This window comes from Lates calcarifer, linkage group LG11 (assembly GCF_001640805.2).
Source record: "Lates calcarifer isolate ASB-BC8 linkage group LG11, TLL_Latcal_v3, whole genome shotgun sequence".
Taxonomy (NCBI): domain Eukaryota; kingdom Metazoa; phylum Chordata; class Actinopteri; family Centropomidae; genus Lates; species Lates calcarifer.
The window spans coordinates 1,200,876-1,223,424 of NC_066843.1; the positions used below are offsets into that span (position 1 = coordinate 1,200,876).

At 40.7% G+C, this 22,549-nt stretch overlaps 1 protein-coding gene across 1 annotated transcript; it reads right to left on the bottom strand.

Moving 5' to 3' along the window:
* Window positions 1–719: 719 nt before the first annotated feature.
* LOC108873378 (myosin phosphatase Rho-interacting protein) lies at window positions 720–21,829 on the bottom strand. Its single transcript, XM_018661542.2, has 22 exons — window positions 21,524–21,829; window positions 18,749–18,826; window positions 18,577–18,642; window positions 18,098–18,249; window positions 17,935–18,019; window positions 16,710–16,860; window positions 14,637–14,820; window positions 12,036–12,150; window positions 8,741–8,839; window positions 8,243–8,299; window positions 8,065–8,133; window positions 7,892–7,981; window positions 7,694–7,803; window positions 6,728–7,253; window positions 6,122–6,223; window positions 4,023–6,008; window positions 3,777–3,924; window positions 3,101–3,218; window positions 2,844–3,003; window positions 2,651–2,752; window positions 2,061–2,147; window positions 720–1,347 (listed from the first exon to the last, which is right to left on the bottom strand). Exons 1-22 carry the CDS (start codon window positions 21,647–21,649, stop codon window positions 1,207–1,209), a joined length of 4,752 nt encoding a protein of 1,583 aa, XP_018517058.1. The 5' UTR covers window positions 21,650–21,829; the 3' UTR covers window positions 720–1,206.
* Window positions 21,830–22,549: the final 720 nt, after the last annotated feature.

Consider the following 22,549-nt stretch of genomic DNA (forward strand, 5'->3'; position numbering starts at 1 on the left):
GCTGCTGCTGCTGCTACTTCTACTGCTACTACTACTGCTAGTGCTCCCATTACTACTGCTACTCCTAATGCTACTACTACTCCACTACTCTTACTCCTACTACTACTACTAATAGTAACATTATATCATTGTAGTTTGTACTTGCGTTTACATGTCATATATTTATATTTTTAGTATTTTATCTCACTTTATGTCTATTTTTTGAACTATTTTTTCCTTTTTTCACCCAGTCTTCTACATAATGTTCATATCTTTATTTTTATTCAGCTCTGTTGTCTTTGTCTTTGCTGTATATCCATGTGCATCTCCTTAATTATCGTTATTGACACGGTGTACTGTGAGTAATGTGCTGGTATCCGATAAAAATCTGAATGTCTGATTAATTTTATTTCAAAACTTTTAACTGAACTGTGTTAGGGCTTTTATTTTGAAACATTACCTCGGATGTTACCTGTGTTTTTCAGGACACCTTGACGGTTTCCTTCCTCCAGGAAGAGCTCTGAATCCTGTCCAAGAGAGCCTGATTTTTTTTTTTTTTTTAAACTTCACTGTTGGTGTCAAACAACATGACTGAAGCAGCCGAGATTTTTTAAAACTGCTGCTGATTTTTTTCTGTTTTTATTTCTCGGATATGATTAAAAAAATAAAATAAAATTAGGCCCCAAACTTTCAACCTGGCAACTCTGCAGAGACCTGTAGCACAAAGAAAAACAACAGCACAGAACTGTTTAGGTTTAATCAGCCAAATTCATTTAGTAAAAAATCAGTTTATATTAATAACACTGCTGTGCACAAATATAAATTACAGTTTGTGTAACGTTACCTGTTTATAATTGTGTTTCATTTAAAATATTTAATTGCTTAAAAATACAGTTTTAACACTTACAGCAGTGATGGGAGACATGTACCTGTGCAAATCAGATTAAAGTATAAAGACATACTGAAGCTGTACAGATATAACACTGTATATACAACACAGAGTATTTTTATGGTGATATTTGGTCAAGAAAAAATAAAAAAACCCAAAAAATTAAATATAAGTTTGACACAATTACCACAGGAGGAATTAATCTAAAATAAAAAAACAGAAGATAAAAGCTCCTAGTTTCATTAAATACACCTTTTTTTGTTGTTTTAAATAATTTTTTTGAGGGTAATACTGCGTGTAAAGTAGTTTCTGTTACAGTGAAGACAAATATAATGGGTTCACGGTGAAGTCTGGTCCAGAGCTCGATGAGCCAGCCTCAGGTTTTCTCTCAGTTCGTCCATCTCTCTCTGTGTTTTCGCTCTGATGATGCTCAGCTCGGTGTACATGTCCTTGTATTTCTTTGTTGCGTTCCTCTTGTCCTGAAACGAGACACAGATCATAGACTTTCTGTTTATTAAACAGAATTAAGTAGTTTAACTAGAAACATCTCTATATATCAATACCAGACTCCATTGAAAAAAACAGGAATTTTACCGAGCAGACAACATGAGTCCTTGGAATTCCGCTGCCTCTTTCTGTTGGTTTGTTTGTGTTATTGTGTGGTACTTTTACTTCTATAAAGTATCAGATTACTTCTTCCACCACTGAAAGTCACACAGTAACAGATACTAACTAACATATGGAGGCAGTGGTATTCCAGCAGCTCCTGTGTTCTGCTTGTTAAAATTCCTGTTTTTGTCAATGGACTCTGGTATTGATATTTAGCAGAGATCTGTGAAGTTGGTTTAGAGTAGATTCTCTAAAACAGAAATAACAGCAACAATAACAGACCAGCTGAAGCAGTAAAATTAAGAATTGTTTTAGTCAATTGTCTGCATTTGAACATTTGACTGGATGTATAGTACACCACTTTTTTGTGGCACTAAATTCTCCTTATATGTTATTATCTAACCCTACCAACTGCAGCAGAATTCTATCTCCATTTCAACCACATTTCCTATTATTTCATCCTTATTTATACATTATAAATATATTCGACTGTTGTTAATTATTGTCTAAGGGTCACTCTACTGTATATTTCTGATTGGATATTCCTTCTCTGAACTAATATATGATCGTGTGTGATTCTCACCCTCTGAGCCGCCTGCAGTTCATCTTTCAGAGACGTGATCTCCTGCTTCAGACACTGAACCTCCGACTCCTTCACTCGCAACGTGATCTGAAATTAAAATTTCACATTATCAGCTTCACAAAACTCTTCAGAAAAAGCAGCAGAAAAAGTACAGAATCAAACGACCTCTTCGCTCTCAGATGGCACCAACAAACAATTTTAAAGGGACGATCGTGTCCAGTATCTGTTTCATGGGTGACACCTAGTGGTCACCTGGTATAATACACCTGACGCTGCACTAGTGCAGAGGCTGCAAGGAAATCTGGTCACAGACATGAATAATCTATATAAATATAATGACAGATTTAATTGAAAATAAAAAGTAGAGTCATATAGGAATGAACCTAAAACCAGGGAATAAGTTAGCAAGTTAGCACTTCCTCTGCCCAGACTGAACAGAATCATAAAAACTGGACTCATCGTTATCAGATATTCAGCTGCTGTAGAAAACATCAAAGACCTTTCATGTTCAAAATGTTCAAATGCTTCTTTATCATTTACATTTTCACCTCCTCTTCCTCCTCCTCCTCCTCCACACAGAGGAGACTCACCTCCATCTCGTAGATGTCCATACCCTGACTGAGCGGCAGGTCGTCCTGTTTGGCGAGCGAACACAGTCTGGTGATCTCTGCTGCGAGGTGACCGCTCAGCTCCTGGACACAAACAAACAAACAAACACAGGCTTCTTATTTACTGTTTACATTCATAAACCAATCACAGATGTGTTTGTTGTCTCTTTGTCACCTGGTTTCTGGTCCTCAGGTCCTGGTTCTCCTGCTGACACTGACACAGGGCCTTCCTCTCTGCATCCAGAGCCTGGACCAGGTGTCCGTTCTCCAGACACTTCAGAGAAAACTGCTGTGACAAAACCTCGAGCTCCCGCTGGAAGGAGGCCAGCTCCCCACTGCATAGACAACAAATAACAAACAGATACAGAAGGCGTTCGACTAAACCCACGTCAGGTACAGACCACACTACGACTGTGTTGGAGTGTGTCGTACCTGTGTTGTTTGTGTATTTCCTCCAGGTTTGTGTTTCCGTTGATGTTTTCTGACTGACACCTCCTCTGCACCTCCCGCTCCAGCTCCAGACGGTGGGCGTTCTTGATCGCTTCGATCGCTGAGAAACAAGGAAAACATTTATTACATTTATTTATGAGGAGATTTATTAAAGTGGGATAATTTACTGAAAATTAGAGAGAAATAAACACAGAGTCCTTTGGTTTAGGGTTGGATTAAGATTAGAAAAGTTTAAGTTTGAAAGCTGCTGGGAGTCCTGGTGTGAGAATGTGTCAAAGTTAAAATCAGTTTTTAAGTAAAACAATATGATTTATTTTATTTATATTTGTTCTTAAGCTGCTTCTGTGTTTATTTTATTCTCTGATTTATTTTTCCTTTATTCCCCTTACATTACGGTAAAAAGGAAAAGTTACAGACATGCAGCAACATCCCCAAACAATTTTAATTTTATTTTTATCTTTATTTTTTAATTTTTACTTTTAAACATTCTTTTTTGTTTCATCTTTACACTACAGATAATTACTGCAAAGTCATCAGTTTTCTTCTCATTTTCTCCTAAAAACATTGAAGGTGTAACACTGAGCTTTTCATAAGGTGACAAATTAATAATTGTTGTGACACCGAATAAAGAAATGTACGTCATAAAGTAAACGCTCACCGGTTGCAGTCGCTGCGCTCTCCTCCTCCAGCAGTTGATCTCTCTCCACCAGGAGGCGCTCCACCTCCTGCTGGTGTCGGCGCTGCAGCTCCTCCACCATCTTCCGGTGAGACTCCTCCATGGAGGCAAACCCCAGCTCACATGTGACCTGACGGAGGAGAAAACAGACGATCACATGGGTCACACGCTGACCTTTAACCTCCAGATATTTATCTTCTTCAAAACAATGTATGTAGCTTCACCCACCTTCATCTTCTCCATCTCCTTCTCGTGTTGAGTCTGAGCTGAACTCGTTTTCCTGTCGAACTCCTCTTTCACCTCCTGCACGGTGACGGTCAGCAGCTCCTCCAGCTCCTTCACTCTTCTTCTCAGTTCTAAAACTCGCTCCGGCTCCAGGTCTGGATCTGTTTCCTGTTGGGATTCGTCGCTTTCCTCTGAGTTTTCATACGACACCTCCTGGATTCCCAAAGGTGGGGTTTCAGTATGGTTAAGCGAGGACTCCACCTCCTCCACCTCCTCCTCCATTATTTTATCTTCCTGGAAGATCTCATCTGTCTGACAGCACATGTTCATCTTTTCTCCTTCAAGGTTTGACAGTCTTTCTTTCAGCTCCTTGTTTTCCTCCTTCAGTTTCAAACAGCTGCTGCTGCAGTCGAGAAGTTTCTGTTTGGTTTCTTCGAGCTCCTTCTCATATTTTGCCCGAAGCCGGTTTAAATGACAGCAGTACAGTGACTCGGTGGCTGCAGAGTGGATGAAACCGAACCGAGTGCGCTCTGAAACGTGAAATTCGCTAAACTTATCCGCGATCAGCTGGAGTTTCTCTGGGGTAGAGGTGCTGAGGGAGGCGGCAATGTGGTTCAGCAAAGAGATTTTCACCTGGGTGATCGCTTTAAAGTCGCACAGCTCGATCGTTTTTGCTTCTGTTGCTGTTACACTTGCAGAAGTTGAGATAACATCCAGATCTGTGCGTGAGCTGATCTCAGGGAGGCCTGAAAGCAGCATCTCTCTCTCCAACATCATCATCAGCTCCACAGATTTCTCCTCCTCCGACAGCGAAGGACTGACCTGCAGCTCGTCGAGAAGTAAACTCCAGAATGTTTCCTCCCACCTCAGCTGACTTTCCACCGCAGACATCTTTTCCTCGCACTCACTTTCTGCCCCAAAATCCAACTTGTCGATCACCTCCAGTAATTTCCCCAAAGCCTCCAACCTCGTGATCATCCCCTCTATCACTTGCTGGATCCTTTCTTCTCCGGTTACACACCTCTTCTCTTCCTGTAACCTCCTGACGTCAGCCTCCGCCTCTGCAGCTCTCTGTCGATACAGTTTCTCTGCCTCCTTCAGCTCTTCGTTTTGCACCTGCAGCTCCTTGTAGTTCGTTTCTGATTGGTCGAGCCGCTTCTCCAGCTCCGTCAGCTTCGCCTCCGTCGCCTCGAAGCACCTCAGCAGGTATCCCTCCTTCTCCTCCCCCGTTTCCTCCCTCTCTGTCGGGACGTTTGTCTGCAGCAACACCTCTGTCTCCCTCAGATTCTCCTCCAGAGATGTGATCAGGGTCTGGGCCTCCAGGAGCTCCTGGGTCCTCAGGCTCAGCTCCCTCTCCAGATCTTCCAGCCTCATCTCCCCCTGCTGCTCCACCTCTGGGAGGTGGTGGGGCTCGGTGTACCGGCTGCTGAGCTCCGCCTTCAGCCGCTCTATCTCGCGGTCGGCCTCCGTCAGCTGGTTCAGCATCTCCTGGTTGCGCTGGTTGAGAGCCTCGTTCTGGCTGGTGAGCAGCTCCACCTCCTGGGAGAGCCTCCTCACTATTGCCTGGTCCGGAGGGATGTGCTGCTCCACGAGACGGGTAGGTGAGCTGTCACCTCCAACTGTCGACTTTGAATCTGAGCTGTAGTCACTGTGAATTATTTTTGTTTCTGAGGTGGGAAATTTGGTTGTCGTGCTGTCAAAGTTCAGTCCTGTAATCTCTCCGTCACACTCTCCGTCTGATGCAGGTGAAAGTAAAGGTGTAGCTTCACTCTCAGAGAAGAGATCTCCCAGTTCTTGGAAGTTTCCCTCGGTGTCATGAAGCCAGATGCTCGGCATCTGAGGCGCTGATGAAGGTGGTTCCTGTGTTTCCTGTGACAGATCTCTGGTCTCTTCGTATACATCTTTCAGACTCTCTGTTTGGCTGTTTGATGGTTTTTCATTTGAGTCTGATCGGCAAAAATCTGTTTCAAGATCTAGTGGAGGATCCAGCTTTGAAGAGAAAACAGAGAAAAGGGGAAAAAGAGAATTATCTACCATATGTTTGAGCACAAACAAAACATTAACAAAGAGAATCCAGAGGATAAGAAAGTATTTTGTTTTACCGATGTGACCTGGTGCTGCTGAGATCCTTCTGGACTCAGCTGAGCCTCAAGCTCCAGTCTGTGACGCTCTGACTCTGCCAGCTGAACCTTCAGATCCTCAACCTTCAGCAACACAAAGACAAACCGTTAAAGGGGCATTCCATCAATTTAGCACGTTCACCATCTTAGTTTAACGTGTTAGCATGCTAACATTAGCTGTGAATACAAAGTCGAGCTGAGGATGATGTTAATGATGTTTCAGTTTTTTCAGGTGTTTGGTCCATAAACCAAGAAGTCAGAGGATCGCCAAAGTCCTAAGGATGTATCTGGGTACCATGAGTGTCTGTACAAAAGTTTCTATTAATTCAATGAGTAAATGCTGTGATGTTTCACTGTTCACTGTAAAAAAAGAACTGCTGGTGGTGCTAGATAATAAGTCGGGGTCACTAAAGTGAGAGGGGTTCATCCTCTGGGGATCATGATTTTCTGTACAAACTTTTGTACCAATCAATGAGTAACATTGTGCTGCTTCACTGCTTAGGCTAAAAACAAGACCTGCTGGAGGCGCTAGATGATAAGTCCCCAGAGAGAAGGGTTCATCCTCTGGGGATCCTCTAACAGACTCACCCCCTTCCTGTAGCCGTCCAGCAGCTTCTCCATCTCCACCATGTCCTTGGTCTCAGTAAACAGAGGGACTCTCCTCTCCAGCCTGAACACCGTATTCTCCACCTGCCTCCAGCACTCCTCTATCTCCTCCTCCACTTTCTGCTGTGATTTCGGACTCAGCACTCTGACGCCGCCGCCATCATCCTCCATCTTATGTCTAGTCTCGTCCCAGCTCAGAGAGAAGCCCAGCATGCTCTCGTACCTCCTCCTCCTCTCCTCCCGCCTCCTCCTTCTCTCTAGGTCGCCCAGCTCCAGCGAGCACGGGGATTTTGCCCTCTGGGGGTCGGACTCCGGCGTCGTTGTCGGCAGTTTGTTCTGAGGTCTGAACTCGGCCCAGTCGAAGGTTCTGTAGCGGCCTTCCCGCCGTTTCTCCGTCACGCTCCTGGGTTTGGGGTGAGGGTCTGTGGGGATGACGGTGGAGTCCTGGGTCACATCTGGTTTGGGGAGAGCCTCAGGTGGGCTGCAGGGAAGGTGGTGGCCAGGTAAACTGTGGACGACATGTAGGTATGTTTAGATGGATTTTAGGTTATAACAGGATTAAGATATAGCCATAGCCAAAGTTGGAAACTTTCCATGAGAATTAATGGGAATAAAAAGTAAAATAAATCGTAAGAATCGATTAAAGTTCTACTCACAAACAAATCAAAGTCAAAAATGTCATTTTTAAAATTCATATTAGTTTGCACACCTGTCTGCTTATGACAAAACAAAATGTTCATATTCATGTTTGTATATGATAGTTTGTATAAATTACCCCAAATTTAATCCTGTTAATTCCTGTAAATTTCCATTAAAAGTTCCATAATTCCTGTGAAGTCCCATTAATTCCTGTTAATTCTTGTAAATACCCATTAAAAGCCCAGTTAATTCCTGTAAAGATTCTAGAAATTTACCAGGAATTTTCTGACCCCTTTGCAACACCATTACCTGGCCACATCTGGAGCGTTGGCTGGATGAACATTCTTCATCAGAGACTGGATCCAGTTCTTGCGTATCCCTGCTGTCATGGCCGACAGCGTGTAGACGGCCGTTGGCGTCTGCGATGAATAAAAAGATTTAATTTAACTTCTTCGTATAATGCAGGAGATAAAATTTTGACTCTTTAATGTTGATATAAAATCTTACATGGATCTGAAAACCGTAGTTCCTCTGCACCTGGTACTCAGACACATTATAACACCTCGTCAGGTCGATTTCTCCTTCGAGGTCTGAAGCCTGAAAGGCAGAAACAAAATATCTGAGTTGACTCAAACACAAAATCCACATTTTTACTCTAAAAACAACAAATATCAAAGCACCTCCTCAGTGACTGAGTCCTTGTAGTATCTCAGGCTGTCAGTCGACAGCACAAACCAGTATTTCTTCCACTAGAGGGAAGCAAAGGACAAATTAAAGGTATAGAAAATGAGAGGTTGTTAATAAATAAAACACAAAGTGATGAGAATCATTCAGTTTAAGACTCTAAAGTTAATTCACCTGGTTATTTTCATCCAACTTCACCATCCAGCCTTTCTTGAAGTTCAGTAAATCTGGCTGTAAAGAAAAAAAACATGAACATTTCTGTTGTTGATACAAAAGCAACAGAGGAAATCAGACCTGTGACGTCTGAATAAAGAGTAAAATCATTGGAAGTCATGAGATGATTTAAAGGATAACACAGCAGAAAAACATATTTCTTTTATTTTTCAGACTTTCATCTGATTTTTATGATTTTTATTTGAATAAACACATTTTATTCTTACAAATTATTTTAAAAAGCAGAGTCAGAAGCCAAGAAACACTGGTGGATACAGATTAAGATAAATGGTTTGGTTTCATGTGCAAGGAGCTGTTTGACCACTAGAGGACACAATTGGAACTTCCACACATTTCACCTGTCAGCTGAAGCATGAGTGTGTGATGATGTCTGATTTTCAGACACAAATATTCAGTGTTTTTTTTAATTTGTTGATAAAGTTCGGACTGATGCCTCACCGTCATGACCGTGTCCGACGTCCTGCGGTCCAGAGACTTGGCTCGTCTCTGGGGAGGGGGAGCGCTGAGCTGGGCCAAGTCACCGCACGACTGCAGCTTCTGTGGAGGATGGGAAAAAAAACAGGGAAATTACAAGAACTTTCATCAGCATTTTATCAGATGCTGGTTGTTCACTGAATCAGGACGGTGGCAGCTTTTTTTTCCCCAGCGTGCATTCTTTCAGCCAGAGTAACCGATAGTCTGGATCCTTGGCAGGGATGTCAGCTGTCAGGATTAGGCCTGCTGCAGAGCACCGCGGGGAGCCACCACCAGCTTTTCTCCACCGCCTGTTAAACTCTTACTCACATCACCAGTGAACTACATCATGGATGACTGTGATCTGACTGAGGAATGCATGAAAAGGGGGGTTTAGAGACCAGATTTAATCCCTGATATTGTTACGTTTCAAAAATGATGCCCCCCAAAAAAACCTGGGAGTGAGATTCCTGCACGGCTCAGACGATCAGGTTTCCTGCTGGTATCAGGGTTTTCTTTCAAGTCTGGATTAAAACGAAACAAGGTTTTTTGTTTACTTGAGCCTCTGCTATTCAAAAGATTCATTCTTCCCCCTCTTACATAACCACTTTAACGGGGGAAAAAATGACCACTTTAATCGTTACAGAACATTCTTTGTGTTTGCTTTTTTTTCTGGCATTTACGTTGAAAACTATCCAAGGACACAACACAGTCTGCAGTGTGAAGTGATCTTTTTTTCTGCTCAAACAATCGTTGACTGCTGCAGACAGAGCCCGTCCTCTGTTTAGTGAAGAAGACTCCCTAAGCTAAAAGGGGGAGGCGGACTGAGGGGGGAGGGAGTCTTGGGAATCTCAGCTCCGAGGCCTGAATGAACTCCAGACAGGCTCCTTTGACCTTGTCCTGGCTACCAAAACAAACGCACCCAAAGAAGACATATAATCATCACATGGGAAAAAAAAAAGAAGTGCTGCTGCTGTATTCAAAAGATAAATCCTCTGGAATGAGCCTGTGTGTTTAATCAAAGATTAACAGCTGCCACACTGACGACCATCTGTCGCACGACTGTGATCACAATGTTCTCTGCATCAACTTTGAACAGCGGCTGATGGATGTTTCATAAAGGTAGAAAAAAGCTGACTCAGGTTCTGTTTCATAAATGGAAAACTGACACGTCAAGACAGAACTTAAATGCAGAGAAACTTTCCTCGTTTTATCACGTTTTAATGAGATATCAAGACATCACTAGCACTGAGTTAACACCTGGTCTACTGATACTAAATATAAATGAAATGATTACACAAATGAAATGAAAGAAAAGGGCTGCTAAATTAAGTTTTGATTTAATTTGATTCGACATTATTGTTGATTATATTATGTGATTATGTTGAAAATAATATGATCAGGTGAGATATCTGACATTTTAAACTCTCAAATATCAATATCAGTATTGGTCAGACTCTATTTCCTCTCACATTATATGTTTAATATCTGATTTACAGTCAGTTCCTACATTTACATCTGATGTTTGTGCTTTACGCTCACGTCCACTCTGAGTCATCTTAATGAAACCAAGACCTGGAATAAAACTAAAATAAACCAGACTTACTGAGGTAACTGGGTTTAACTGGTGATGTATCTTTATATAAAATCCTGTGGGCTGTTTATGCTTCTTGTTTGTGTTTTGTTGATTCTGTCACGCGCAGACAGACTCACTCAGGTTTACTCACCTCTTTAATAACTGGTGTCCAGCCTGACAACACACAGTATCATTCACAAACAGATGTTGCACATGGAAAGAGGCTGAGCTACTTTTTGAGCCGAGCTTATCGAGTTCAGTAAATACAGACTTGTCAGAAATTCTCGTAAACATTACATTACACTGTATCTTGTTGAAGTGCGTAGGAATTCCTGGAAGAAAAAAAAAAAAAGAAGTGTGTGAAGAGGAATGCCGTCTCCCAGATTACAGCACACGACGTGCAGGCGGACTGAACACCTCCGGGGCATCAAAACCAGTTCTGTTCACAAACAAAATGCAGCTCTGAGTGAATCACCGGCTTGGTCCCACCTGCTGACACATGCACCCACTCACACAAACTTAGAGAAAAGGAAAAAAAACCAAACACAAGCCTCAACACAGCAGGATCGACTCGTCCACGCGTTTCATGCCAAACTTTCATCGCCTGCTTTTTAGCGCTCAACACGGACTGAACGAGGAGACGCTAAAGAAACCTGGATGAAACATTAACCCTCCTGATTACTGATGCTAACAGTCTCTTTCAGGAGATTAAATCAGCTCCAAAGTGACGTCTTTCTCTACAACACCTGGTTTGTGTGAGTCATGTTCAAACCAGTCCAGTCCACAGCCCAGCCCAGTCCAGCCCAGTCACGCCAACAAACCCACGTGGAGGTTAATCAGCATCACCTATTTATGATTATTACTATCATATGGTAGCAAAGAACCACAGTCGGGAAATGAGTTTTAATCCTATTTTCTTAATAAGCTACATGAACACACTATTTACAACTGAAACTACAACAATAACAGGAGATATTTCTGTTTACTAATTTAAAATAAGCAAGTTTCTGTTTCTTTAAGCCGGAGAAACAACATGAGAGCGTCAGTTACTCTGCTTTCTGTCTTGTTTAGTTTGGTTAGTCCTTTATTTTCCTTCTTCTCCCTGTTTTGTTAATTAAAAGAACAGTGTTGACCTTTACCTGTGTGGTGGGTAAAGGATTAAAGCTGATATCAAACAGCTTTTTGCCAAAAAAAAACATAAGAAGTTGAGGTTTAAAGTTTGTGGTCTTTTTATGGAGCTCCATCCACTGAGGAAGGCCACAAGATATGACAGAAAGCTCCTGAGAATCTTCTTGTCAAACTGTATAAAAACTATTATGGCAAAAAAAGTTAAAAGGCCTTTATTTAGACGGTTATTTCATGATGAAATTCATAAAATCATGGACACACATATTAAAAACGCTGAGTGACAGCCTGTTCGTAGCGGCACAAACAGCCTTCTTCAGGCTCCTTCCTGAAATATCCATCTTTAACTTTTTTGCCAGAAGAATGCCTTGGCTTCTTTCTTTTTTTATTTTTTGAACTTTTGTGTTCCCCACCAAAATTCGTCAAACTTCTAAAGCTCACTGATTAACAAGTTATATCTCATTTATTTAATTCAAACAGAAACCGAAGAGTAAAAGCAGGAAGTTGTCATCGTCATGAGCTCACTGAGCAACCAGTGCAGAATTAGACCAACAGTTAACATGCATTTAAAGTGGTTACCTCTCGTTTGCTGGTGCGAGCTTCACTCCTGCCCTTCCTGGAAGCTGCTGCGCCCCCTCCCTGCTCCTTCTTGGTGGCCTCCGATCCCAGAATCCTCTCTGCCGTGCTGCCATGGCTGGAAAACATGAACAACTAATTAGTGAAAGATTTCACCTGAGACAAACACCACTGTGTGTCTGTGTGGGTAACACGCAGGTGGGTTCTGACATCATTTCCACCAGCGTGACACGGGGGATGATGGCTGGATAATGGACTCCAAACTGCACCTGTGCAGCAGAGAAGAGGCCGGAGGACATGATCTTTCTCTGAGCGTCACCACTGCTGTTGTTGCTGCTGAGAGACTGAATAATACCTCAGAGTAACCTGATATAATGTACACACGACTGTCAGATGATGAAAAGCAACGCTGTCTTAGGATCAGTCAATATATAACATACAGGAAGCAGATTTCACAGGTGGCACAGACGTATTTCACTGACATTATTTTAAATGAATGTCTTTTGTATACATGCTAATTTGTTTGCAGGTTTTAGAGATGGTTAGAAACATTGCTACGTACCAGTACCAGACTCCATTGACAAAATTTTACCGAACAGAACACATGACATGCTGCAATACTGCTGTGTCAATCAGTTAGTTTGTTTGTGTTATTGTGTGACTTTCAGTGGTAGAAGAAGTATTAAGATCCTTTGGTATGACACAACAACAGAAACAAACTAACAGATAGAGGCAACAGCTACTTTGTTCTACTCGCTAAAACTGCCTTTTTTGTCAGTGGAGTCTGGTAATGATATAGAGTGATATTTCTGGTTAAATAAAAAAGATCTTACCCTTATATAAAAAGGTCTATCTCTGTAGGAATCCTATACATAATGTTGCTATCAATCATTTACACCCAAAAATATGGGAAAGTAAGGCCCAGGTTCAAAAGTACCAGTTTTCTCTAAAGACACGATGACGACAAATGTTGAGTCCAAACTTTCCTATCTTTTAGCTCTGTTTTTGGTCTCCACAAGCTCCTGGGGGAAATATCTGCTCTTTAGCTGCTAATTTAAGATAAAATTTGACATTTCCTGCAGATACACTCACAATCAGCGATTGAACTGTATCGTAATCGTTGTTTATATTTTGTGATTATGTTGAAAAGAACACTATCAGCTGATTTATCTGATTAAATCGTTCTAGCTAGCATTTTCGTTAGCTTCTTTGCGTGCGTCTCCAATTGTATTCAGAAGTTGAAATTTCCAAGTTCCAGTCGTAAGTTTCAACTAGAGTGCCCCGTGTTGGAATTCCAACTCAGACAGTCACAGACACCCGACATAAGAATTCAAGATGGCTGCTACTAGCATCCATAGCAGTGAACGCTCTGCTAATTTTACTGTTTATAGCAGTTATGTCTCATCTCAGTTTTACATTAAGTCAGTCATACACATAGTACTGATCAGTTTTATGTTGCTACACTGTTTTTCTGTGCAAAATACTGAGTAGAGCGTTGTTATCAACTGGTATTGCTAACAATGGCTAGCAATGACAGTGTCTCCTCCAAGATATGTTTGAATCAGTTCAAGGTCATCATTTAACGTTACGCTTTTGAACGGTGTTTTAACAACGTACTTAAGCGTTTGCCATAAAAGGTATTAAATCTAAACTTTACTTTACTTTCTTTGTATACAGAATTTAATGGGGATAACTGCACATAGGACGCAAACATTTAGCAAAAAGACACATTTTTTAAATCTGCAGGTTGATGTTTAACAGTAAGAGAAACTCTGTTGTGTCTTTTAAAACCAGATCGGATCAAAACCAAAAGTGCTGCTGCTTTGTAACTTTCAGAACATTTTCAGCAGTTGTGTAATGGTAATGCAGATTTACTTCCACATGCATAAGTAATTTCTGTCGTTCCTCCTTGGCGCAGGATGTTTCACTTCCCTCTCTCCCTCTTGGCGGGTGCAGATCAGACCAGTCCTGTGCCCTCAAAACTGAGCTTTAAGCTAAATGTAGTTTCTCTGACAGGCAGTCAGACAGTGAGCGTGAAGGTCCTGAGAAACAATGCTGCAGATATCTAATTACACCAGCGTTTTGGAATTTCTGGCCTTATTTGGAGGGAGTGGTGGGGGGTAGAGGGGGTAAGGGGGTGTGTGTAAGTATTTTGTGTTTTTTGTTTCCCAAAAAGGCAATGAGTGAAGAACTGAGATGTATTCCCCTCACGTGACCCAGTTTACATGCTGCTGGGGCACAAACTGGGAGGGTTTCTTTAAGCTAAATATAAAAATGCGGCAGTCGGATCTCTAATGGAGGGGTAGAGCGTGAGCCTTTGATCTGGTGTTTAGCGGTGTGTGATGGCTTTATACTGGGGGGAAGCTCAGAGGCATTGGATGTCCTTTGTGCTAATTGCTTGCACATTTACCCCCACCCCCCTTTTTCTCCTCCAAGGCCCTTTAAATGGCTCTTAGCATTACCCACAGATTACATGCAAACATACATAAAGAAAATAAACTCCAGATTGCTGCCAAACACAATCTACAAATTGAGTTATTCAGACGTATTATCGTCAGAAATTGGCTGGAAATTGCTAATCTGTCCCCCTGATTCATTTCTAACCTTCTGTCCTGGCTCTGGTTCTTGTTGTTTGCTGACGTCTGGATGTTGTTTGACTCGGCCAGCTGGTTGTTACCGCCAGCGGGGTTGGCGTTTCCGTTGGCTGCCGGGTCCAAAACTGGGCTCCCGGTGCTGTTTGAGGTCAGTGAGTCCGGGGAGACCGGGCACAGGTAGACAGACGGGTTGCCTGGATATGGAAAGCAACACAAAAGGTTTCAGTCCACTAAGTTTAGTCTGAAGTTGCTGTTTTTAGGAAGGTTTCCACAATCTTTCTGGGGTTTTCAGCAGCAAATAAACACTTTAAAAACCAGGGCAGCTGAACATAGAAGCTGTATCTGAATCCAGGATGGTAAAGCATTTCAGACAAATCATCCAGTTTCCTTGCTGAGATACATCAGTAGATCTCCAAGAAGAACAAAGGATATTAACTCCATCCTTCTCTAAAGGGCTCCAAAATTTTTATATCTTTACCCTTCAAACTCCAACACCAAGAGAATTCAATAAAATAAAACATTTTTTGTGTGTTAAAATCAAAATATATTCAGCTTCATCTTGTATTCCGTTCATGAAATTGCATTAGAACTCCACTTGTAGCTGTTTTAACTAATGATAACACTGTTTAGCTGATCTTAACTGAACCATGTCTGTACTTTATTCTTACTTAACTATATGGGTTTTGTTTGTTGTTAATTTTTTTGCTTCCTAATGTAATCTCAACATCATTGAAAATGAGCTGCTACACTGGATGTATCCCCGCGTAATTAAATAAAGACTGAATGAATGAATATCCTCAACCATCACATCGTTTGTTCGTGTTAATTTAAACGCAGGTCGGAAGACTTTCTGAAATGTCTGTGAAGATTCTCAGTCGTCTAATTGGTTGCATAGTTGTAAAAAGTACTATGAATGAAATTTAGCAGCACAACAGCTGCTTGCAAAGACATCAAGGTCAGTAACGCTTGTGATTCGTCATCCATGCTGCATTCACCATTGGTGGTCGAGGCTGAAATGAATCATATGATCGGAACGTGACGAATCAGGAAAGGATGCATTGCGACTAATAAGACCCAATCAGGAAGCAAAAATGGGTGTTTCCGTTACTACCAGTTTCTGTCCAGACTAAAACACAAACCTGGAGTTTTCAAACTAAAACGGGGTCCAGCAGCATTTCCACAAGTCTCCATTTTAGGGGCTCAGACACTCGGATGCCAGGCATACACATAGCAACAGGGATTCGTTTTAAAACTATGGATGTAGATTTTTTGTGGCCTCTCCTAGATCTGGACCCCAACAGTCCTGTCTCTGAGCTCGCTGGGAAACTCCTTCAACCTCAAGGTTTGGTTTTAGCTCTAATACTGAGCTGTGAGACTGTCTATAACAGACAGGTGTGTCCCTTTTCAATCCATGTCCAATCAAGCTGAATTTACCACAGGTGGACTCCCAGCTTCTCAGATACTGCCTCACAAAATGATCTCTGTGTGGAAAACACCTTAAAGAATTCAGCGACTGTCCAGGAATTCAACAAGAGGAAACTCTGCTATAAGAGAGGATCACTCATTAGACTGGGGCTATCTAATGAAGCAGCCTATAGGCACAGTCAGCAGGAGTTAATCCAGGCCTTTATTACAGGACCTGTCCAGACCTTGCAATAAGTCTGACGCCAGCTGGGTCCTGTTGTCCAGTCTGTCACAGCACAAAGCTCCAGTGAGGACGAATACCTGTCCTGTGCTAATCATCCAGCCTATTAGGACTTGTTTAAGAGGTTTTTTTATGGATCAGTTTTGGCTTTGAAGAGTTTTTCCTGCACATCTCGGTGTGTTTGTGTGTTTCTGCCTGTCAGTCTGTGCAACTTCCTGTTAAAACAAAAACCCCTCCAGCCTTCGTTTCCCACGAAAACAAATCCGCGCTCGGTTGACGTTCCCGGTCAAACAAGGGTTAAACAAAATGTTTAAAAGTGTGTGAACATCTGCACAGCGTTAGGACAGCGCAGGAGGACAGGAAATGGCCGTGACTGGCTGATGGAAACGAAAGACAGGGTGTGTGTGAGTGTTTGTGTGTGTTTTTCCTCCGCTGCACCTGCAGGGGTCCGCTCCAGGCCCGGGGGGTCTGGGTCTGTGACAGTCCAGATGGGGGTCACATCCGGTCCCCTGCCCTGCTGGTCTTCCTGCCACCGACCACAGCCGGACTCTGCCGGATCAGTTGCAGCCATCTTTGCAGGACTGGGCTCCTAATGTTTGGTTAGAAAAACGAAAAGATAATTCAATAACTTTTTTTCATTTTCTTTTATTATTTATCTTAAATTAACCTCCTCGTCAAAGCACACAGTTACTCAGTTAATTTAGATTTAGACTTCTTGTTTTGTTTGACCAATAGTCCAAAATTACAAGACTGAAACAAAAAAATTAGAAATCTTCTCATTTGCAAAGATTTGCTGCTTTTCTTTGTCTTATTCAACAGTAAACTGAATTTTTTTTTGGTTTTGGTGATGGAGGAAAACAATCTGATGACTTCACCATGGGCTTTAAAGGTGCTATATGTACGTTTTTGCTATTGCTATGTAGCTAATGTTAGCATTAACAGCTGTTTACTTATCAATCTAGATGAAATGTTGCAAGTTTAGCATCATATCATATTCTAACCTCATCTTATTTACGCGATGATGGCTGAAGTTCTTGGTCAGTAAATAGCTGTTAATGCTAACGTTACCTATAGCAAAAACCTGTGTATAGCACCTTTAAGTAATTATGACAGGTGTTTTCAATCATCATTTTCAAATATTCTGTGGAATAATCAAAGAGAGAAAAGCAGTAAATCATCAAATTTAAGAACCTGGAACCTGGAGCAAATGTTTGGTATTTTACCTGATAAATCAACAAAACAATAAAACTTCTTGTTGATGAATTTGTTGCTGATTATTTCAGCGTCGTGTTTTTTTAAGCTTTACCAGCAGTGGAGCTAAAGAAAAAGGGGTCACTAATGTGTTGATTCCACAGCAATCTGTTAATGGCACTGCTTTCAAAAGCTTTTTCTGAAAGCTTATTGAAAAAAAAGGTGAAACTGTAAAGAATTCATCCTCTGAAGACCATGAATGTCAATCTAACCAGTAGATTCTGATATTTTTAGCCAAGCTAGCAGCTTGGCTCTGGTCAGTCCATCACTGGAATATTTAAACGACTCTTAAATTGACTGAGATGACATTTTCAACAAACATTCACAGTCTCCAGAGGATGAACCCTACTGACATATATTGTTATTGGGATATGAGATTTTGGCCCTTCTGATTGGACATTAGCTTTGTTACCTGGGTGGCGACAGGTTCCACTTTACGTTTCTTCTTCTGATTTTGTTTGTTGGTTCGTAGATACACTGCGAGCTGTTCACTCCACCTGGTGACAACACATAAACATCAGAAACCTAACAACTAAATGCTCCTGTTTAATTTTTTTCTACTGTTTTATACCGACCCATTGATAATCTCTTTATTGTCACCACGGATGAATATTTCCTGCTCCGGCGTGACGATGCAGAGGGCGTTTCTCTGTCCCGTCCTGGGCTCGGCGTCGGTGATGTCTGTGCACAGATTCATGTTCACCGTTCCCTGAGGCAAAGTGCTCGGCTGCAGGAGAACCAGAGCGTCATACAGGGGGTGTTTAAAGGACGAGTTACCAGATGAACGACAGTCAAACAGAAAGCAGTTTGTGGTTTTGAGTGCGGAATGAAAGAGATGAGGGAATGAGATTTGAGGGGATCACAGAGAAAGAGAGGGAGAGGGGGGGATGTGTGCATTAGAGGAAAGGCTAAGCCCAAATCATCTGCTGTGGTTCTGCTCACAACATCTGGCCTAAAGATGCCGGCTTGATCCCAACATACAGTAAAAGCCCATGTATATGCAGAGCAGGGTTTACTGTCCGCTGCTGCCTCATGTACGTGATTCAGTTCTCACCAGTTCATCCAGGGCGAAGCTCAGGCTGCCGTGTTCGTACAGGATGAAGAAGCGCCGCTGCCATTTCTGACAAACAAACACAGAGAGGAAACTAAATAAACAGCTCCTTTGTTTTCTTAATGCAGAAGTAGAAAATGTCTGTGTATTTAATTTCAGTTTCATCGTGTCCTACCCTTGACCTCTGCATCGGGTTATCAAAATCTGTCCCCTCAGGAGCCAAACACAGCCAGCCTCCATAGATGGGTTTTGCCTGTAAATCAATTCATCTCTTAGTTTGAGAGTTGTGACAGAAAAACAATCTGCAAGCTACTTTTACAACCCACTGATCGCTTAAGTCGTTTTTAAGCAAAAATGCTAAACATTCTCGTTTTAGCTTCTCATTTGCAAAGATTTGCCACTTTTTTTGTCTTATTCCACAGTAAACTGAATATTTTTGGGGTTTTGGGCTGTTGACTGGAGAAAACACGCAATCTGATGACTTCACATTGGGCTTTAAAGGAGCAGATACATTTCAGATTGGAGAAGTTGAAATCTGAGAAAATAAATGATTAAAACAACAAATAATGATTAAAATAGTTGGACTAATCAACTGTATCTTTGGTTGAACAATCGTCTAGGCCGATACACCTGCAGATATATCAGTTTTTGTGATAAATGTCCAGGAAGTGACAGTGAAAGTGAGTATACAAACACCAAACTAGGTTTTAAGTGATGTGGAAAGTGTTGCTGGCACAGAGAGATCAGTCACAAGGTGATTTTTCGGATGTAAAATGTCCTGCTTCGTATCTTTGTATCAATTCCTCAAGAAACACATCTAAAAAAACTATATCAAGACGGCTAGTTACATCACATATTTGTTTGAAAAAAGTATTGGCCTCCAAAAGCTGTAATAACAATATATTTGAGGACGTCACCTGTGGCGTTCAGGAACTGTGTCAGATGTTTAACAGAACTTTGGATTAATTAATAATGAAAACACCATCCTTTTCAATACATATCGTATCATACTGTCCACTAAAACTCAATTATGCAGGCTTTACTCTACAGTTAAGTTTGTTTTACGTTGCAACAGCTATACATTTAAATGCTACATTCTGATTAGGAAAGACAATTTTCAGAATTTATGTCACTGCACTTGAAAGCACCACTGTGGCAAACCTTTTTAGTCAGTCCACATTTTTAGCACCATACACAGACATTTGAATGGAACAAAGAAATAAATATCGAAACATTTCTTTTTAAGGGTGAGCCAGTGAAATAAATTCTATGTATATACAAAATTAAGTATTAGGGCTGCAACTATTCTTCATTTGGTTTGTTAAATGTCGTAAAACAATAAACATTTCCAAATCGATTCTTTTGTCAAACCAGCATCAAAATAGCAAACTTAACCAACTTTATTGTCACATAAAACACAGTAAAGCAGCAAATTCTCACATTTGAGAAGCTGGAAGTAGAGAATGTTTTGCTAGAAAACAATTATGAGAACGAACAATTTAATTATTAAACGAGCTGTTCATTTTCTGTTGCTCAGAGGCTCACAATCTTCTTTTTTTGAAACATCTCCAGATTTTCTTTGTGAATATGTCCCAGAATTCCCACAGGTCAAACAAACAAAATAAATATGACTTTCTTCTTCCCCGATGTTCCCAAATGAATCAAACTTTGACTTGACTTTGATCCACAAACTGTACAACATGTTAAAAACATTGAAAACATGCACCACTCTGCACAGCGTCAGAGTAATACCATGTGTAGTGTTTGGAAGTTGAGCAACGCTGCTGAAATTACAGGGCATGGTGAAAAAACCAGGCAGGAGGACGGAGAGTAATAACATATCTGAACAATGTGAGGCATGTAGGAAGCTGTCATGATCGTCCCCCTTACATCACCTCATTTTCAGAGGTGGTGAACCAGTGTGTACATGCTTTTCAGGTGAGGAAAAATAAATAAATCACCTGTCTACACAATTGTCATATGGTGAATTTATCTGCGAGTGCACAGGTATTAAGTATTTGTCATGTAACCAGGAAAAATTCTCAAATACTTCTTCTTGTTGCTACTTTTCTTTATATCATATCAAGTATTTGTAAATAAAATCAACTCAATGGTCAAATAGTATAAGGAATTTAAGGAAACTACTACTTTGGGATTAAAGAGTTGACATTTTATACACAAAATATTAAATATATAGATCTACTAATATAAGAAATGATGAATCCTCAAAACAAAATGGTTTCAGCTACTGTTTATCAAAGAAAACTAGCAGTCAGATAACCTCCAAGGATGCTAATAATTAGACAATTAATTGATTAGTCAATGGACATAAATTAATCTGCAATTATTTGGATTATTTTAAATAAAAATGTAAAATATTTGCTGTTTTTTGCTTCTAAAAGAGAAACTTTCTGAGAATTTGATTATTTTCTTAATCAAACATGTCTGTAAACTGAATATCTTGGATTTAACAGGCAGGTTTCACTACTCACGGTCATTTTTATTGACAAACCATTCAATTGATTACAAACTGATTATCCTACAATTAATCTTTGACAGTTTTAGGCATGTTCTAAAGCAAAAATGTCAAATATTTGCGGTTTTCTGCTTCTAAAATGTGAGGATTTGGTGCTTTTTAAGCAAACATGACTGTAAAGTGAATATACTTGAATTCAACAAGCATTTTTCACTATTTACGGAAATTTTACAGACAAACCGATTAACCGATTAATCGAAAAATTAACCGTTAGACCGTAGTGAACGTTGAAGGTAGCCTAGCTAAAATTAAATCAACATTTTCACATTTCAGGTCTGTTTTCAAGCATAAATTAAAAAGTTAAAGTTTGGTGTTAATCTGTAAAAATGTAAAACACATTATTTTTAAACGGTTTAAAATCGTTCATTTATAAAACAGTTACATTAACAGAGTCCGTGTGGCGGTTATCGTTACCTGCTCCTTGTCATGGTCGTTCAGCAGATGCAGCTCCCGGGACTTGAAGCAGTTCTGACACTTACTTTTATTGAAGATGTTGGCTTGAAATTTGTTACAGGGACTCGTCGCCTTTTCCCCGGACATGTTTCAGTAAAAACGCAGCTCTCCTCCTCCGGTGAATAATCCAGAAACACTGACCGCTCCCCTGCGCTTCTTCCTCGGGCATTGAATGAAGTGGTTCGTCCCGCACGAACATCTGTCAAACACTGATCTGTTGACGGCTGTTGTCATGGTCATGTGTCCTGACGTAGGCGCGTCATACAACATCCGGTTAGAATCCTACAAAATAAAACCATTCTTCCGTTAAAGAAGTCCGCTTATTTTCTTTTCCCTTCCTTTTTTGTTAAATCGTCACACTCCGGTTCAGAGTTGGTAGTTAAAGAAAACAGAAATTAATTTACAAAAGAGTAAATTAATCAATCGAACAAAAGAGCAAATATGACAAATTATTAACTGAATTAACTAAAGATAACAAACAAACAAACAACTACAAAATCTACCTGTCCCCTCAGAGAGAGCAAGGCAGCAGACTTCATACAGCAGCATACACCTGCCAGGTGTAGCCCATGCAGTTGACGACCTCCCAACCAGCACCTGCAACACAAGAAAAACAGCGACACCTAGTGCCCAGGTGGAATAGTCGTCACAGAAAAAATAAATAACTTTCTTGAAACATATACAGTAAATATACAGATAAGAAACAAAATGATAATGCTTTAATAAAAAAGTATGATGAAGTAGGATCACAACACAACCTGCAAGTAAAACATTTCTGTATTCCTTTTCTTTTCCTTCTTTTTTTTAAAGATTGTAAATGACACAGATATCAGAAGAAATCAGATTTTAAAAAAAAGAAATAATACTTGAATAACAAAACATGTAAAGCTGTTGTCATCAAGGTCATGCACTCTGACGTAGAAACACCGTACAACATCCTGTCAAAATCCTACAAAAGAAAAGGTATACAGATAAATAAAGCAATGA

Excerpts from the sequence above, each read along its gene's own strand:
- LOC108873378 (XM_018661542.2), bottom strand. The coding sequence starts at position 21,649 with ATGTCCGGGGAAAAGGCGACGAGTCCCTGTAACAAATTTCAAGCCAAC. Across the intron at positions 14,821-16,709 it reads CCTGGAGCGGACCCCTGCAG|GCAACCCGTCTGTCTACCTG; the intron begins GTGCAGCGGAGG and ends TTCCATATCCAG. Across the intron at positions 12,151-14,636 it reads AACCAGAGCCAGGACAGAAG|CCATGGCAGCACGGCAGAGA; the intron begins GTTAGAAATGAA and ends CATGTTTTCCAG.